This window comes from Hippichthys cyanospilos, chromosome 1 (genome assembly GCF_059441005.1).
Source record: "Hippichthys cyanospilos isolate Australia breed blue-spotted pipefish chromosome 1, RoL_Hcya_1.0, whole genome shotgun sequence".
Taxonomy (NCBI): Eukaryota; Metazoa; Chordata; class Actinopteri; order Syngnathiformes; family Syngnathidae; genus Hippichthys; species Hippichthys cyanospilos.
In genome coordinates, this window is record NC_142369.1 from 9,978,159 (window position 1) to 9,996,382 (window position 18,224).

Here is an 18,224-nt window from a genome sequence, read left to right on the forward strand (position 1 = left end):
TCTTATTGCTTTATCTTATTATAGATATGCTTGAAAAGGGATATTGTAACATAGTAAAATAACTTGCCTTTTATTTGCACTACTTTGACACAAACGTAGGGAATATCTGCAAAATTAGAACCACTGGGAAGAAAAATGTCCTTTTCAGAACCACTGAAAATGAATGACAATTGAAGACACTTGGGCGGGAATTAAATCAATCATGTCGAAGATAGACATACTGTTGTCTTTTTTTTCTACACACAAAGGTTCAGCCATGGCAAATCAAACACAAAATTATTGCTCAAAATATTTCCTCCTTGTTTCACAAGCGAGGTCTGCTTTGACCTATAATAACCTCTGATCCCCCTCCCTCATCCTGACAGCGTTCACTTGATTCGGACTCGCCACTCTCCAACAACAGAGGTGCCCTTTTGGTGGAGCGCACTTCTCGTTGTGCAATAGGCTCACAAAAACCTCTGGTGTAATGTCATCGCCTCAACCGTCATTCTTTTGATCATCGCGGCGATTATTATTCCCAGCATTGCAATTTGTGAAGATGCTAGCGCCAATGTCTGGCGCCCGCTTCTTTGTCTACCTGCCTGAGGACGTGAGAAAAAGATGATGTCATCCAACACCAACCCGGGGGCTGCACGCATGCACGAACTCCATAGTAATGAACCAATGTGTGTATGGTGTGTGTGTGCGTTTCACACATTTGTCAAGGACATTGTGAGCACACACACGTGCACACGCACGCTCACACTGCGGTTCACAGAGGGTTTAAAAAGCCCACGTGAAAGCACGACGACTTACTACAACTTACTACAGCGTGTTTCTATGACAACAGACGAGCGAGACACACAAAGGGAAAAGGGAGAAGACGTGAAATGAAAACACTGGACGCAGCAGCAGCCCGTTAAGGTGGCTGCAGCTGCCATAGATCTTAGACTCGCGGTGTTTCAAGAAAATCAAGACCCGTCGCTCCAACGTAACAACACGCCGTGATACATTTAACACGAGCGCGTTGAGTCGTCCACCGACTACCTCACGCAGACCGTTTAGGCGGCAAACTCCACGTGTTGATGCCAAATATTTGATGCTAATGGCGTATCAAGGAAAAATTAAAATCCAAAACAAAATACAAACAATGCATAGTAAACATAATAATGTACAATAAATGTTGACACGTCCACGTAGAATCGATCAAGCACACAAACACACATTTGTGCGGCTATACTTATGAGGACATTCATGGCCAATCTGCATTTGCAAGCTCTTAAGCTTAACCATCAGAAGTGATTGCTTAATCCTTACCCTAACCCAGTGCTTCTCAATTACATTTTGCCAAGACCCCCCCGGGTAAAGGGAACATTTTTCACGCCTCCCCAAATTCGATACGCTGATTATAAATAAGATTATTATCTATAAAAATTGTATAAGTTTACCTAAACCTGTATCCTTTTTAACATTAACAAAAGAAAAAAGCAGCATCAATCAACTTTCAACAACTGTTCATTATTTTTACAGCATTTATACGAGTTACAGCTTAGTCTAAAAAAGAAAAAAATAACCGTGCAATAGCAATCAACTTTCAACAACTGTTGATTATTTTTTACAGTGTTTATACAGGTTACACCTTAGTCTAAAACAGAAAAAAATAACCACCTCACCCCACTATTTCAGAAGCACTGCCCTAACTTTAACAATAATCCAAAATCATCTCTACTCAAAAAGCAAATCTTGACCCTCAAAAAGAGATCCAAACAAGTGAGGACCGGCCTAAATGTCCTCACAATGTCGGAAGGAAACTCAAAACGGTATAGCCGTACAGAAACACACACACACACACACACACACACACGTTTGTGCACCTATACTTATGGGGACATCAATTGACATAATACATTTTCTAGCACCTAAACTCACCCCCCAAACGAATCCTATCCTCCTAAAGCAAGTCTTGAGCTTCATAAAGAGGTCTGAACATGTCAGGAAAACTCAAAATGGCTCTCACAAGTACAGGAGCACACACACACACACACACACACACACACACACACACACACAAAACTTCAACTGGTGCTGCCAATGTAACAAAAAATACAAGGTTGAGAGCTAAAAAGAAAAATTTCTAACATTGAGAAGGCCACCAAACATTTCATGCAGCCTGTTCAGGCAGAAAACTCCACCTGCTGCCATCAATGTTATGTCTCTGTGGTTGCAGGCCAAATGCAGCCACAGTGAAAGCCCATAAAACAGCAAATTAGGATTATACAGATAATATGCTAATTTATGCTGAGTTACTAGGGAGTGCAGAATTATTAGGCAAGTTGTATTTTTGAGGATACATTTTATTATAGAACGACAAGCATATTCTTGATGGACCCAAAAGACTCATTAATATCAAAGCTGAATATTTTTGGAAGTTGGAGTATCGCTTTTTTAATTTTAGCTATTTCCGAAGGGTATCTGTGTGTGCAGCCGATGATTACTGTGTGTAATTATTAGGCAACTTCACAAAAAACAAATACGTATATACCCATTTCAGTTATTGATTTTCACCAGCGAAATCAATATAACTGCTCAACACAGCCTACCAGACACTGTTCAGAGAGGTGTTCTGTTTTTCCTCCTTGTAAATCTCGCGTTTGATGAGGTACCACAGGTTCTCTATGGGGTTCGAATCAGGGAAACAAGGAGCCCTTTTTGCCAGCCACATCCCGGAGTACTTGGATGTGTGTGATTGGACATTGTCCTGAATGAAAATCATGTTTTTCTTCTCCCTGTTCATTGCTTGAACAAGGTGTCTTCCAGAAACTGGCAGTCGGACCGGGAGTTCAGCTTGACTCTATCCTCAACCTGAAAAGGTCCCACAAGGTCATCTTTGATGATACCAGCCCATACCGGTACACCACCTCAGCCTTGCAGGCGTCTGAGTCGGACTGGAGCCACGGGCCCATCCATCTGGCCCATCAAGACTCCCTCTCATTACATCAGTCCATAAAACCTTAGAAAAATCAGTCTTGAGATATTTCTTGGCCCAGTCTTGACATTTCAGCTTGTGTGTCTTGTTCAGTGGTTTTTCAGCCTTTCTGTCTCTGAGTATTGCACACCTTGTGCTTTTGGGCACTCAAGTGATGTTGCAGCTCTGAAATATGGCAAAACTGGTGGCAAGTGGCATCTTGGCAGCTGCACGCTTGACTTTTCTCAGTCCATGGGAAGTTATTTTGCGCCTTGGTTTGTCGACACGCTTCTTGCGACCCTGTTGACTATTTTGAATGGAAGCCTTGATTGTTCGATGATCACGCTTTAGAAGCTTGGAAATTTTAAGAGCGCTGCATCCCTCTGCAAGATATTTCGCTATTTTTGATTTTTTGGAGCCTGTTAAGTCCCTCTTCTGACCCATTTTGCCAAAGGAAAGGAAGTAGCCTAATAATTATGCACACCTGATACAGGGTGCTGATTTCATTAGACCACACGCCTTCTCATCACAGAGATGCACATAACCTGATATGCTTCTGCATATATAACTTGGAGTAAGACAACATGCATAAAGAGGTTGATGTGTTCATTTGCCTAATAATTCTGCACCCCCGATGCGTTTCATGCTGCCCATTTAAGGAGCAGATGCCACCTACTACAACAACATGTTGCTTTAAGCCAAATCGCGCAATGCCAGCATTCCAAAGAGTATCAATGGGAGGGTACACTACAAGTATATGTTGATACGTCAACAGAGTCAGTGCGTATCCTATGCAACCCATTTAGGCAAAACAAAAAAAAGCTTACACTGCTGCGGCCTGGTATCCTACATCTTACATGAGATTTTCTCAAATTTGTGTGGGAATTGTTATGTAATATTCTCTTTTCTTTCTGGAAAAAGTGATGTGACTAGGCAACATTGGCAGACTAAGCAACCTTGACAGAGGTCATCTTCAGGAAAGCAAAGCAACTCACCAACGATGCAGACTTGATGGTGGCAAAGCGGGCCTGATTCTTGTAGTTTTGGGCCTGGCTGCTCTTAGGGTGAATGCTGTCATCCCATTTGTACTGCTGCTCCTGGCACATAAAAAACACATATTTTTTGACCCTGTTTCTTCAAGATGAATCTAACCTTTGTTAGCAGTTTAAAAAAAAAAAAGCATGTGAAGAATACAGATAAGTGTGTTAATAGATAATAGTTAAAAGATAATTGTGTTATATCTGCCGAGGACCCTACACAAACTGTTTTGGCAGTGAATTCTACCTGCTGAGTGCCGAAGTCACATATTTCATGCTTGTACTATTTAATGACAAAACTCGCTTGGTCGCAGCCCAGAAAGAGAAATTGAGTGAAAATGCAAACCTTAATACCCATCTTACACGGCCGGTTTAGGCGAAAATACCTTATCGGTGGTCATGGAGGAGTCCAGGGTGCCCCCAAAGTCATGCGGGTGCATCAAGCTCATGTCGTCCATAACCTCCTGCAGGCTGTTGACGCTGCTGCTCTGGCTACCTGTGCTAACCGAAGTGCTGGGTATGGAGTGGTTGCTTCCCAGGCTGTTCATTTTACAGCTGGCCCCCTCGCTGTCCTGCAAGTCCATGTCCACAAAGTCGCATATGCACATGCCCTTTTGAATTTCTATCTTGTTATTCAATTGATCTATGGAATAACTCATAGACTCATAGATTCAGAAATTATTCAGTTATGACAGTCCTCCAAACAGCTTGAAGCGAGCACACTTGGCTTCTCTTTCGGAGGACTTTTGCAGTTTGTTCTTTTTGTAAGGTGGCCAAAGGCTAAACAGGTAGTCCTACCTCCTCGTCCTCCTGGCTCTCCCCCATTGGCCCGTTGTGCTTTTCTTGGTAGAGGATCTTCTTCATTTTGCGGTACTGCAGGTTGTCCAGCTCGCGCACAGCATCTTTGGTCCTCTGGATCAGGTCCAGCAGGATCCTCGGTGACCTCTCCCGTCGCACAAAGTCGTGCTGGAGAAGAAAGGAAAAAGAAAACTTGAGAGAAAAAAAAAGCTTTAGTTGAACTTGTTAACATAAGAAGAGTCACTAGAGGGCACCTGTGAGTCACACAGAAAAACGACTTCTTCTATCATGTTAAAGTGCAGCAACACTAAAGGGGAAATTTCTCACATTTCTTGATTTGTACAAATGTCTTTTGGGTTTATGATATCAACTACTGATAGCATAATACAGTGGTTTAAAATGTTTTAATTTAAGTAAGACGGCCCAAACACTAGACAAAGGTCCAATGCAAATCAAGACCAACGTAAAAACAAAAAATGTAGCTCAATCAAAATGAAAAACATGCATTGAGGGATTTTTTTGGTTTGTTTTAAAGAGTTTAGAATTCTGCTCGGATAAGTGAATTAAAAAGCGTTTCATTTGGTTGTATTCATTGTTTTGGGTGTATAGGGAGGGGACAAGAAAATAGAATGTCAACAAAGGCCAAATCAATTCTATTCTAAAAGAAGAAGAAAAACACACAGATTTGCGGGTATTTTTTAAATGAATGATTTGCTATTTTGAATTTCGTCAAACGACTTGCTGATAAAAACAAATGTGACACGGTGAATATAAGGAATTTGACTCACTAATTAGTCGCATTAACCGGTCTGCATCTTTTGTACTCGTAAACAGCCGAGGACATTTTCAGTGACTCGTTTCTATCATGTTGCAAGTCGACGTAGGCAAGCCATAGCGACGGGTACCAAAGGTCCATTTGACCGTTCATTTGCAACTTGTAGCATTGCACTTTCCATTCGTCCCGAACGCAGTAGACTTGAATGGCATCACGCTCTAAAAATAAACATCACGCCGCCACAAGTGGAGCGTGCGAGTGATTGCGCATGTGAGCGGTGTGTGCATGTGAGTGGTGCGTTCATGAGCAATCACTGCAAAAAAAAATAAATAAATAAATCACAATTACTCAATTGGATATCCATCTCGATCCTTGGAGTACGTTATGATTCAAGAATGGAGCATTTTCAACTGTTTCAGTGAGAGTCATTCATGTCATACTGTGTGTGACAATTCCAGGGTGGTGCCTTTACAAATGTAACCGTTCAATCTGGTTTCCTTAAATCAAAACCACAGCTGAGATTTTAACATTATATTTCGTCAACGTCACAGTCCAAACACCCACATGGGGATTCAGCGGTGAAGCTGGAGCGCCTGTTTGCTGTCAGTCACGCAACGTGGCCTCTGTAGTTATTATCTTCATGTATGACACGTGTATACTTGTAATATTGTGTGTGTTTCTCTTGAATGGAGTAACAATGTTTGTGACCCGGTCAACTGGCGGAACACACTATTTGTAATCTCATTTTAATCCTGCTCTCTTTGACCTCATTCCAGCTCCTCTGCAGGGTGCCAGCACTGCATTTGAAGAAATTCAAAGATTGAGGCTGTGCAACCGAGCCACATGTAATGTAAAAGACACTATATTTTATATATATATATATATATATCTCCACCATAGTATCCCCTGAGAAATCCCACACAGGCACGGGGAGAATATGCAAACACCACACAGACACCACGCAGGACGGCCGTAGCCGGAATCATGAGCACGTTTGATTCTGGCTACGGCCATCCTGTGTGGTGTTTGCATATTCTCCCCGTGCCTGTTTGGGATTTCTTAGGGTATATATATATATATATATATACACATACATACATATATATATATATATATATATATATATATATGAGTATCTTCAGGGATGACCTTAGTGAAAAATCTTTATCTAGCACTCACTCGTAGCAGCTCTCCTGATGAGGGTCGGTCCTGAGGAATTTTCAGTAGGCAGTAGTCCACAAAGCTTCGAAAAGGGTCAGACCTGCGCAAAAATACATCATAAACACGCATGTTATGAAATATATATTATTTTGAGAACAACAGTAACATGACATGAGTAGTAGGCAACGTAATAAATACTATATATTAGAGGTCGAAAAAAGTTTTGCTGTCGGTTTAGGTGTGGAAAGAAACAAGGCCATTTGCAGATGCTGGATTTCTTCCTCGTGATTCCAATTGACTTCACTTCCTCCTTGTTGCCACTTGGAGCGGTTTTCTTTCAGTTTTTTCCAGTTCAAAAAGTGAATTGCATGCTCAGTTGGGTTCAGGTCACAACATTGTATGGCAGTATACTAATTTAGTGGCTTCAGGTGGGTCATTGTCCATCTGCACTATGAAGCGCCGTCCATTTATCGAGTGTATGGAGCATAGTCGGAAAGCTCGAAACGCTTAAGAATTCAACAGTGCTTTTGTCAGAGCTCATACCATCAAAAAGTAAAACTTGGCAGCCACACACCCACCCGGCCTTGACACTACCATCACCATTCTTTGGATCACAAAGAGTTGATTTCCTTCAACATACTCTTTTCTTCTCATCACCTTTGCAAGAGGCTTTTTTTCCCCGTCAAATTCTAATCTGGCTTTACGGTTTTCCAGGTTTGAACTTTCTGTCTTAACTCTGCGAGCAAATTCTTCTCTTGATTGTCATACATAAGTACACCTAAGTAGCTCCTGCAGAGTGTTCTTGTAACTGGCCCAATTGTCATTCCCAGCGACGATAGGGTCTTAATGGTCGGCAAAGTCCGTTAGGTGGCACGAGTAAACCTGCAGCAGAAGATGTTTTCTGAAGTGACGATCATCTCAACAGTCTTGAGGAGCTTTTAGTTCCAAGTTGTTAACAGCCCGCTTCACTTGCCATCCGCTGATATCCCGACAAGTCTGCATATAAGTGGTAAATGATGTAAATGAGGCCGGCGGCCGTAGTGTCATTTGCTAGCTTTTGGAGTTTGACAACTGAGTGATGTCATTCCTGCACCGGCATTCAAATGATTTGGATGTAAATTCCTTCTAATTCAGGCTGAAAGACTGCTTTTCAGCACATATTGTGGTGGCTTTTAGAGCAAAAAAGAGAAGATTTGTGGTCATGGGCCGATATTTATGGACTGTAGATGGTTATCTTGATTCGCAAAGCAATGTGTACCATATCTAATGCAGCCCCTGCTATGAACCTCATACGTATGTACGTAGCATGTAAATACAGTACGATCAGGCAATCAATAATAAATGGAGCAGCATACTGCCTGGAATCTAAAAATAACCTTACGATAAGACATTAGCTGTTGAATTAGCTTCACATTACATTTAGGGTCTTCAAACAGTCAAATACATGCATCATATGCACAAATAGTGCTTTTATTGTGAAGATGTGTTTATTTTTGTCAATTAGACGAGGCAAAAAAAATGTTTTTTAATACTTTGATTATTGGTAACTTGTCTATAAAAATCAATGATTTGAAAATGAACTTTTAAGAATTCAAGTACTACAGTAATCAAGTAATGATTACTTTAATGTGTCCTCTTTTGGGATCATAGTAGAGATGTGGTCACAAAAATAAATCTAGAATTTGACAGGTGACGAGAGGTGGCACATGACAAGTTGTGTCGAACCTGAGAATCTTTGTTTGTTCCATCAAATACCCCCAGGAGTACTAGTACCCCCATTTGAGAACCACTGCTCATAAATTCCTTCAAACTAAGTGAATTTAAAAAAAGTAAGTTATTGTATTACAGTGTATCGTATTGTAATGTACCGTATTTTAGGCGCACCTAAAAGCCTAGATTTTTTTAAAAAGCTGATATTACGCCTTATAATCAGGTGCGCCTTATATATGGATCAATATTGAGATTGGGATTGGTCGATGGGGAATGAAGTGATAAAGTAAGCTTTAGCTGTTTCTTTTGTGTGTTTACAGTTGAACAAGGTTGCTCATATTGACATTGAGTTATTATGCTATTGAGAGCTTAGAGTTATTATTTGTGTTATTATTGTTATTACTTTGAGTATTACTACAGTGTGACTGAAGTTTTAAAATGTGTCATTAATTGAGGGTGCGCTTTATAATCCGGTGCGCCTTATATATGGAAAACGTTTTAAAATATGTCATTAATAGAGGGTGCGCCCTATAATCCGGTGCGCGTTATAGTACGGAAAATGCGGTATATATGATGTCACATGGTATGTGATGGTACAGTATTCTATCGTTATGGTATGACATGTTAGAGCACAGGAGGTACGTTGGTGCCTTACCACTCATTGGACTGCAGTGTGGGTGAGTCGTTCTGCGCGATATGATATAAGGCACTCATGGCGTTCATGTTGAACAATGGCGGCTTGCGTTCAGCTGGAAGCACATGCAAGAAAGGTTACCCTTTTGCACCAAACGGGAGACATAAACCAACTACGGCAATCAAAGTGTGGCTACCTAATTCGATGCATGTGATCCCCAGTGACCAGATGTCCACTTTTCCTTCATACTGGCCCTCGTCCATGGCCAGGATTACTTCGGGTGCCATCCTGACCACATTCACAAAAAGACTTTGTTACAGGTTTCCCTCACTCCACAAAAAATAACTTTTGTTGCAAATCCGATTTCCACATTAAATTAGAGCAAAAACAACGGTACTCAGTTTCAGACCCAAAAAAAACAGTGTTTTTTGTTTTGTGTTGTTCACAAGGAAAAACAATGTATCAACAGCTAATCCGCATATTATAAGTAGATCGAGACAAACTAGTTTGATCAAGTGTTATTACCATATGTTGAGACCAGTGATGCTAGGTAGTGTGTTCATGCTCAATGCGACTAAATGTTATGTTTTTAATAACTTAAACTTAACATAAACTTAACCGTTTGTGTGAAACTTTAACCCCACTGTTTCTCAATTATTTTTTTACAAGGGTCCCCTCAAGGAAAGAGAGACATTTCACACTCCCATTTGCTGAGGTGACTATAAATGAGATCATTGTTTATGTGAATTGTAGACCTGTACCTAAAATGGTCTCCTTTTTAATATTAACAAAAGAAAAAAGCAATTTAAATAAACTTTCAGAAAAAGTTAACAAATGTAAATTTTTACAGGAGTTTATACAGGTTACAGCTCATTCTGAATCTGAAAAAAATAGCTTAAAATACATCAAAGTGCCTGAAATAAAATAAAAAAAATACTGTATGTCGATCCCTATTCAAACTAGGGCCATTTTTGACCAACTGAACAGTTTGATGATGAAAAAAAATTAAATGGATAAATAATAATACATGTAAATTGATCTGGAACATTCACACCAATATGTTTAACATTTTAACCAGAAGAAAAAGATTTAAAACATTGAGCTGTTTTTTTCACCTAAATCCATAATGTGATTTAGAAAAACATGTTGAAACAAGTTCAAATCTTTCTAACCCCTGCACAGACTTTGACAATGAGACCGCCACAGTACCACCTAGTGCCGCAGATGTGCAATTACATCACACAGCACAAACGCAAAGCCAGTGTCCCCCTGCCATCGCATAGCGCCCCCCTACTTGAGAAGGAGTGCCTTAAGCTAATGGCAAAACCCAACTTCAAAACCCAAAGCAAAACATGGAAGCCTCCTTTGAAACTCTCACCAGGGATTGAATGTTTGGATTGAATCTCTCACCAGTAGGGCGTCCCAACGAAGGAGTTGGCAGGCGAGGCGATGGAAGCAGAGCCAAAGTCGGCGAGCTTGACCTGTCCGGGCTCTGTCAGCAGGATGTTCCCTGCCTTCACGTCTCTAAAGACGCACAAGAAAGCAGATGCGACTGGAGAAAACAATATTTCACAAATATTTTTAAGCTTTGCTACATTTTCCATGAAAAACTCTTGATGAAAAGAACACATTTCAAAATGTTCGTTTCCATCAACACTTCAGCCAAAGAAATATATATTTTAAAAAAATTCAACATTTGGATAAATATTGTCTTCAATGAACTGCCATTATTCATTTATTTCTTGTTTTTTAATGTGTAACACAAATAGATTAAACGAACCCCAACATATAGTCCATTTTTTTTCCACGTGTCCTTGTATCACCATTTGTGTTTTATTGCGCCGTTGACGTTTAACAGTCCAAAGGTCTCGGTAAGGCAAATCATAAATGATAAGCGATGCTAGATACAGTGCCTGGAGATGAAAGGTCACCCCACTGGCTTACCGACTCACTCACCTGTGAATCATATTGTGGGAATGTAAGTAAGCCAGTCCGAGCAAGGCACCGTGGGTAATGGCGGCGATTTCGATCTCTTGCAGTGGTTTCTTGTGAACTTAGGATAAAAAAAGGAAAAATAAAATATTTGTACACGTACAAAATGTGCAGTATACACCTATTATGTGTGTGTATATATATATATTATATATATATATATATATATATATATATATTATATATATATATATATATATATATATATATTATATATATATATATATATATATATATATATATATATATCCACACCTTGTCACCACCTAATCACAATTAGTCCTTCGAGCAAAAATTTTGTGATTGACTTGTTAAATAATATGATCGCCTGACAGCACTACATTTACATATACACACATATATATATATATATATATATATATATATATATATATATATATATTATATTAATACACACACAGTATACGAGGGTCATTCAATATACAAGGTGATTTTTTCAGTATAAGTACTTCTAATACAGATAGAAGCTTACTTTAAAGTTTAAGTTTGACTTCTTGTGCAGCTGAATTTAATTTGTTTTGTAGATTTAAAAAAAAATAATAATTTTTGGTGATTAACAAAGATGGCTGACCAAGAAGCATGCTCCAGGACTGAACAGTGTTCAGTTATCAAGTTTTTGTTTGCTGAATGGGGGCAAACCAGTTGAAATTCATAGAAGAATAGCGCATAGAGACTACGTTGAAAAAAAAGTTAGCTTCTATCTGCATTACAAGCCCTTATACCGAAAAATTCCCCTTATCAATGATATACGTATCCATGCAAATATCAATCCAGTGTTTTCAAAGTGCCCCCAAAAAACAAACGTACCCTCGAGCAAATCAGATGCAGAGCCCAGGCAGTACTCCATCACCAGCTTTCGGAAAGGACAAGAAAGAAATCCTCATTATTCATTTGACCGACATCTAAAACAATCTCATTGGACCAAAACAAATATTCACCCAGGCAGTGTTGTCTTTTAGGTAGCAGCCTTTGTATTCGATGGTATTGGGGTGACGCAACTGCCCCAAAAATTTCACCTCCTTTATGATGTCCTGCCATTTCTGTGCAACAAAATCACAACAATTACTGGAATCATGCCACTAGGGGCGCTCTACAAAAATAGAGATTCAAGGCTAATCATCACACTTCCCTGTCATGCCAACTTGCAATGTAATGGTTGTTTCAATGCCCTCTTGAAACTTTTGAGTGTGTGTGTGTGTGTGTGTGTGTGTGTGTGTGTGTGTGTGTGTGTGTGTGTGTGTGTGCGGGCGTCTTACTTCTGTGGTCTGCTTGCCATTGTAGGACATCTTCTTGATGGCCACCACCTCGTTGGAATATGAGTTTCGGGCCTAAGAAAACAGATTTCATGCACACATTTTCAGAGGCAGCATTTGATAATTGTCAAATAAAATAACAAAATAACATTTTTAAAAACCCTTGTTAATTTTAAGGCACTGTGTCATTCCTTGCACCCACCAGTTGCTATCAATTGACTTTTTTCTGCTGTGGAAAGGACTTACGAAGTAGACGGCCCCGAAGCTGCCATGTCCGATCTCGTGCAGGTCGCAGAAGACATCTTCGGGGTCGTCTTTGAAGAAGAGCTCGGCCAGCTCGGGGTCCTTAGGCGCCCCCTTCCGCGTGGACGACGGCATGGCTAGGGGGCGCTCGCGGGCACGCTGTCGCAACTTCTGCGACTGCCGGCGGATGCCCACGATGGGCCCGGCATTGGCCGGCCACACCAGGAAAGACTGCGAAGCCAAAACTTAAAAGTCAGTCATTGCACGTTCACATGCGTACGGACGTTAAACTTCAAGGCTCAAGTAGTTCCACTGGATTACAGTCCAGACTTTCCATATTTAAATACTCATTGGGTAGAATATGGAACCGGATGACCCGCATTGAGTAGAGTTGGAAATAAAAGCAGATTCTGAATATTTCCATGTGACCCAAATGCGTCATTGCATATTTTCGTGAGGGAAGAAGTGTTTGTGCATGTTTTAGCCGGCTAATTAGCATTACATTAAACTATTAAGCAATCAGTCAAATAGAGTTATCTCAGTAGTGTCTCAACGTCTTTGTTGTTACTAGGCTGTTGGCCTTTTATGACGTGCTAGCGTGGAGGTAATTTGCAAACTGGGCCGTTCTACAGCTAGCTAGCACGGTGTGGGCGACATGGATGGATTGAAAAGTTTACTGAAAGCAAATAAACACCCAGTGCTCCTGTTAACGAAAAAAAAAACACATCAAAGTCTAAAATTTCTATTGTTTTGAACATTTCGAAAGTGTAGAAAACTATAGAGAGCTATTGACAAGTTTTCATTAAACATTTTAAGACATGCTGTTGACAATAGAATATCCTGGACTATTATAATTCTCGAAGCAAAGATACTGTAGTGTAAGATCTAAAAAAATGTAAATCTGAAGTTGTTCAGTAATAATGCTTAAAAACATTTCAACAAATTGAGTTGAGTTTTACTGAAAATTAGGATCGATATTGGTTTCTGCCCTCTATGACTACTCATTGGTAAAGACCAAAAAAAAAAAAAAAAAAAACAATATCAGAAAATCAATCTAGAGTCATCACTTTCTGGAGGCATAAAGAGCAGGACAAAAGAGAATTTCACGTTCCAGAAAGTTCCGCAAATATAGGCTGAGCTGAAATTATTTTCAGTCTTCTTCTTTCAGTTTTACACAATGTCAAACAAAATAGTTAACCACAGTCGGTAGTAGAATGAACCCAAAATAAACAAGAGACAGAAAAAGTAGATACACATGTCTGGGAAACTAGCAAGATGACCATTTATTATTTTTTAAAGTAAATGTGGATGTTTTCTAATGTCTTATTTTGAAAAATCACAAACCACTTTCGTGGAGGACAAAGGAAGTTTGAGAAAATGTGTTGAGAACTATTTACGATAATAGAGGCCTCTAAAACAATGAATCGATGATCAAAACAGCTGTTAATTAAGTCGATGATTTATTAGTAGTTGATTCATCAGGTCATTTTAAAACATCTTGTAAATAAGCTTCTTGGGTCTTGGGGCCGTCAAATATTATGTAACGAACAATTGTTAATTAACTACAACATTACATTCCAACGGATGCTAAACTGGGGTTGAATAGCGATGAAATATGATGTGCAATATGTGTCAAACGCGGTTTATACGAGCTTGATGCTGATGCTTGCTGTCTGGGCCTGTGTGCTCGCGTGTGTGTGCTCGCGTGTGTGTGTCCTTTGACTCCATGTCAGCATGAACAAACCCTGTGTGTGTGGGCATGCATCTGGCTGATGTGCTTGCCCATTCCACGGCAAACAAAAAGACAGCCACGAGAAAACGAGAAGCCAGATGAGCGAGCAGTTATGCGTCTGCGGAGCAATGCGTGTGCGCGTGTGCAGCCGAGCTAACTGGAGCAGCGGCCGCGGGCGGCTAGTCCGATGCCTGGCAGGCGGAGGCCCATCTGAGCCCACCACAATGATGACGTGGACCTTTTGAGTCTCGCGCAATATTGTCTCATGCGACAATGTCTTTTAATATACAGGAGAGAGAGTCTCAAATAATTGAATTGATGAAAACGGTAAAGACGAAACCCACTGAATTTTCCTACTGTGACACGCACGCACACACACACACACACACACACACACACACACATACATTACATACCGGTATATTCAATTGGTATAAATAACTAGTGGCAGATATCAAGAGGTCTAACAATATTGCATGCCTATAAAAACGGCAGAAAAATCACTGATATCAAAATTTCCTAGGTGTGTGGTGGCTAGGGCTGTCACTAACAATTATTTTACCAGGTCAATTAATCACCTATTATTTTTTCGATTAGTTGACTTATCGCAATTATTTTTTGTTTGAAATTAGCTAAAGCTCTGAGGTAGATTCCATTTGTCAACTTTACATCACAGATGTCAAAATTTCCTAGGTGTGGGGTGGCTAGGGCTGTCACTAACAATTATTCCAGGTCAATTAATCAGCTATTATTTTTTCGATTAGTTGACTTATCGCAATTATTTTTTGTTTGAAATTAGCTAAAGCTCTGAGGCAGATTCCAGTTGTCAACTTTACATCAAAATAGTATATTCAAATACAGACGCATAACTTAAGGACTTGTGTATTTTGTGTTCAATACACAAAAGAAATAAAATACTAATTTTAACAATAAAATACAAAATTAAATCAATAAAAATATTTCAAATCAATGTGCAGTCTTTAAAGAGTGCAAATGCTACTTATTAGCTTTCTACATTACTTTGGATAACCATGAATAAGGAATTCATACTGAAGAACATACAAGAATTTATTTGTAAATAAGTACCCATCCAGTCGTACAATCAAGTTTAAGACCAAGTAAATACAAAGTCCTTTGTCTTACTAGAGTCACCAAGTAGTGCCCAGCTAGTTTGATAGCATTGTCTCATGTTTCCCGCAATAGCTACTATGTTTCCAAAAGTAGTACAAGTAACATGACATGGCAATCCATGAGTTTCTTGTGTTGTGAAATCCGATGATGCAATTCATCACTCTTCCTTGCGAAAATGCTGGGTAGAGAGGTGGAACTATAGTTTATGGAAATTCGCCGGTACAAACACCTTTATGATTCGGCTGAAAAAGAATACAGTGACCTAAATACTGTAAACAACTCCTGACGAACATCACATTAGGGAGAGATGAGGAGTCTGTTAAAAAAAAAAAAAAAAGCTTAGAAGAATTTAAATTGTTTGAATGAAAATTTTTTCCCCCAATTCCAGAAAGAAAATAATAAAAAAAACATTTTTATCAAAATCAGTAAAGATGTTGATCCATGGGAGCCAAACTGTGCGTATATGAGGATCCATAATGTCTTTTTTTTTTTTTGCTATTGCTTTAACATGCCATTGTGTATGAGTATGTGGGTTTACGTGCCATGTGCTCCACTAGTTGTGAATCAGGGATGTCAACGTTTCCTCGGTTAATTTGGCAAGCATCTTTTTATCGGTTTGTGAGTGACGAGAACGAAAGACACAGAGGATCTGGCGTCTCATGTCGGAGTTGGCAGACATCAAGGTTCCTTTGTACTTCGTCTGAAATGGGCATATGCTCTCTACACGCAGTCAAGTTGACCCATTTTGTGGCACGTAACACACATGCACGAACACACACACACACACACACACACTCACTATGATGAGGATGGGTACCTTTGCGCTTATTATTACTTTGGAAGCAATAGAAATGTTTTTTTACCCTCTCTCTAGAACTAAGATAATTGCATTTTTCATTGGCCTTTTTTTTTTTTATAAATAGCTCAAAAGGGAGCATGAATAGCACATTTTCACGATACTCATTCACTTTGTAGATTTTGTGGAATTTTAGTCCCTATTTTTAGTTGTTTAATTAACAATTTTACTTTGAGAACTTTGACCTACGGTATTTTTTCCCCTAAATGAGTCTTCAACATGATTTTATGAAGTCTAATACAAAAACATTTAATGATCTAAAATAGGTATCTTATGTTCAGCCATTTAAGGGATCACTTAAAATATACTGTAAAAAAACATTATTTTGATTTTAGTATTTGTGTAAGATTTGGACCATTTTTTATTACGATCAGCAGGAGAAATGCTACCCCCCATGTAATATGATTTAATGATAACTAGACCTACGATTATACTTAAAACATACTGTTGGTTGATAAAAACACATTTATTTGCAAGTTTTTGAAATTTATAAACATTTGATTTGTTCCTTTTTAATGAAATCGGTCTAAATCAGAGTCCCTTTAAACCTTTAATTTTAAGGATTTTTTTTTTTACAGTGGCACCATGAGGCCTGTTTTACTGAAGCCCACCCCAAAAAAAAGCACACCTAATATGTTGCATTTGTAATGTGTTTGTATTAATTTATGTTTTACAACAAAAAAGATTAAGCCTTGCATTTCAAATGACCAGAAATTTATTTTGAGTAAATATACTCCTAAATCATACATTTTCTCTTAAATATAATAATTTTGCAGGTTTCTCTTTTCTGCAGGACACCCATGCATTATCCATGCGTGACCTGACATGATGGATGGATGGATGCATGCAGGCATGCATGTAAGACTTGAATAAGTCAAACTCGATTTATAAAAGTAATTATTAGAAAGTGGAGTTAGCAAAATAACCTGTCAAGGCAACCACTTCAATATTACCATTGTTATAGATTTAAACGTCATTTGAGAATATTTTTCTTCAAATCACTTACCGCATCTTCAAAGGTATTTCAGCGTAATCAACCGATTTGCCACTGTTAAAAACATACGACATTCTTTGAGGCTTCAGTCCAGCAGTAACTGGAGATTTCAGCTGTTCATTTGATTTTTATTACATTATCAAATTCTTCTGGGGATTTGTTTTTAATTGAAAATGATTGGCTTGGTTTATGTTTTGAAAACACAGTGACACTTTTTCATATTGGGGATTTTCATATACTATGTAGATATTCTCTTTTTGGGGTTAATTAATGCTACAAACACATTTACAATGTGGAATTATTACAAACAGACTGAAATAACACAACAAATCTAATCTGTGGACTTTAGACTTTTACACAGTATTATCAGTCTTCAATAGCTGCTGAAAAAATATTGTGGTCATGCGCTGGTTTTGTTCACATCCTGTACATTCTTCTTGGGCTTTAAGATCCCTCTCTCTACAAAACCCAGCGAAGGTCCTGATATTTTATGTAAATAAAATAAAAAATGACTGACATAAACACAATCGAAACTTTGATGAACTATTAACAAAAAAGAAATTTCAAAAAACAACATATTTTCAGGCAATTATTTTAAGCATCACTAATTGAAAAAAAAGCAATCTACATTTAAAAATATATAAATAAACTAAGGATGTTAGCATCTTATATTGCAAGTTTCTTTTTATTTATTTCCTTGAACAGCTATATTAAACATCTAAAAGTTTTTTCACACACATTTTATGTCTTGAGGGAAAGATAATTTCACTGAATTTGTTTTTTGTCTGTTTTAATCACAAAAGAATGAATAAAAACAATCTAAATCATTCAATATATAAAACAAACAAACCTAAACAAAACAATATTTTTTGTGTAAACAGAAGTAACCTTAAATTGCGAAAGTAAAAAAAAAAGTAACTTCACTTCATCCCACCCCCAACAC

At 38.6% G+C, this 18,224-nt stretch overlaps 1 protein-coding gene across 2 annotated transcripts in view; it reads right to left on the reverse strand.

Annotated features, from left to right (window-relative positions):
• taok3a (TAO kinase 3a) overlaps positions 1-18,224 on the reverse strand; it is a 51,396-nt gene that overhangs the window by 13,020 nt on the left and 20,152 nt on the right. For both annotated transcript variants that reach the window (XM_088419317.1, XM_088419307.1), the window contains exons 3-14: positions 12,572-12,799; positions 12,329-12,400; positions 12,011-12,112; positions 11,880-11,925; positions 11,016-11,112; positions 10,470-10,583; positions 9,256-9,347; positions 9,081-9,174; positions 6,734-6,815; positions 4,780-4,947; positions 4,368-4,553; positions 3,940-4,041 (exon numbers count right to left, since the gene is read on the reverse strand). In XM_088419317.1, the coding sequence (XP_088275443.1) occupies positions 3,940-4,041; positions 4,368-4,553; positions 4,780-4,947; positions 6,734-6,815; positions 9,081-9,174; positions 9,256-9,347; positions 10,470-10,583; positions 11,016-11,112; positions 11,880-11,925; positions 12,011-12,112; positions 12,329-12,400; positions 12,572-12,703 (1,287 nt within the window). In that variant the 5' untranslated portion in view covers positions 12,704-12,799. The remainder of the gene's footprint in view (positions 1-3,939; positions 4,042-4,367; positions 4,554-4,779; positions 4,948-6,733; positions 6,816-9,080; positions 9,175-9,255; positions 9,348-10,469; positions 10,584-11,015; positions 11,113-11,879; positions 11,926-12,010; positions 12,113-12,328; positions 12,401-12,571; positions 12,800-18,224) is intronic.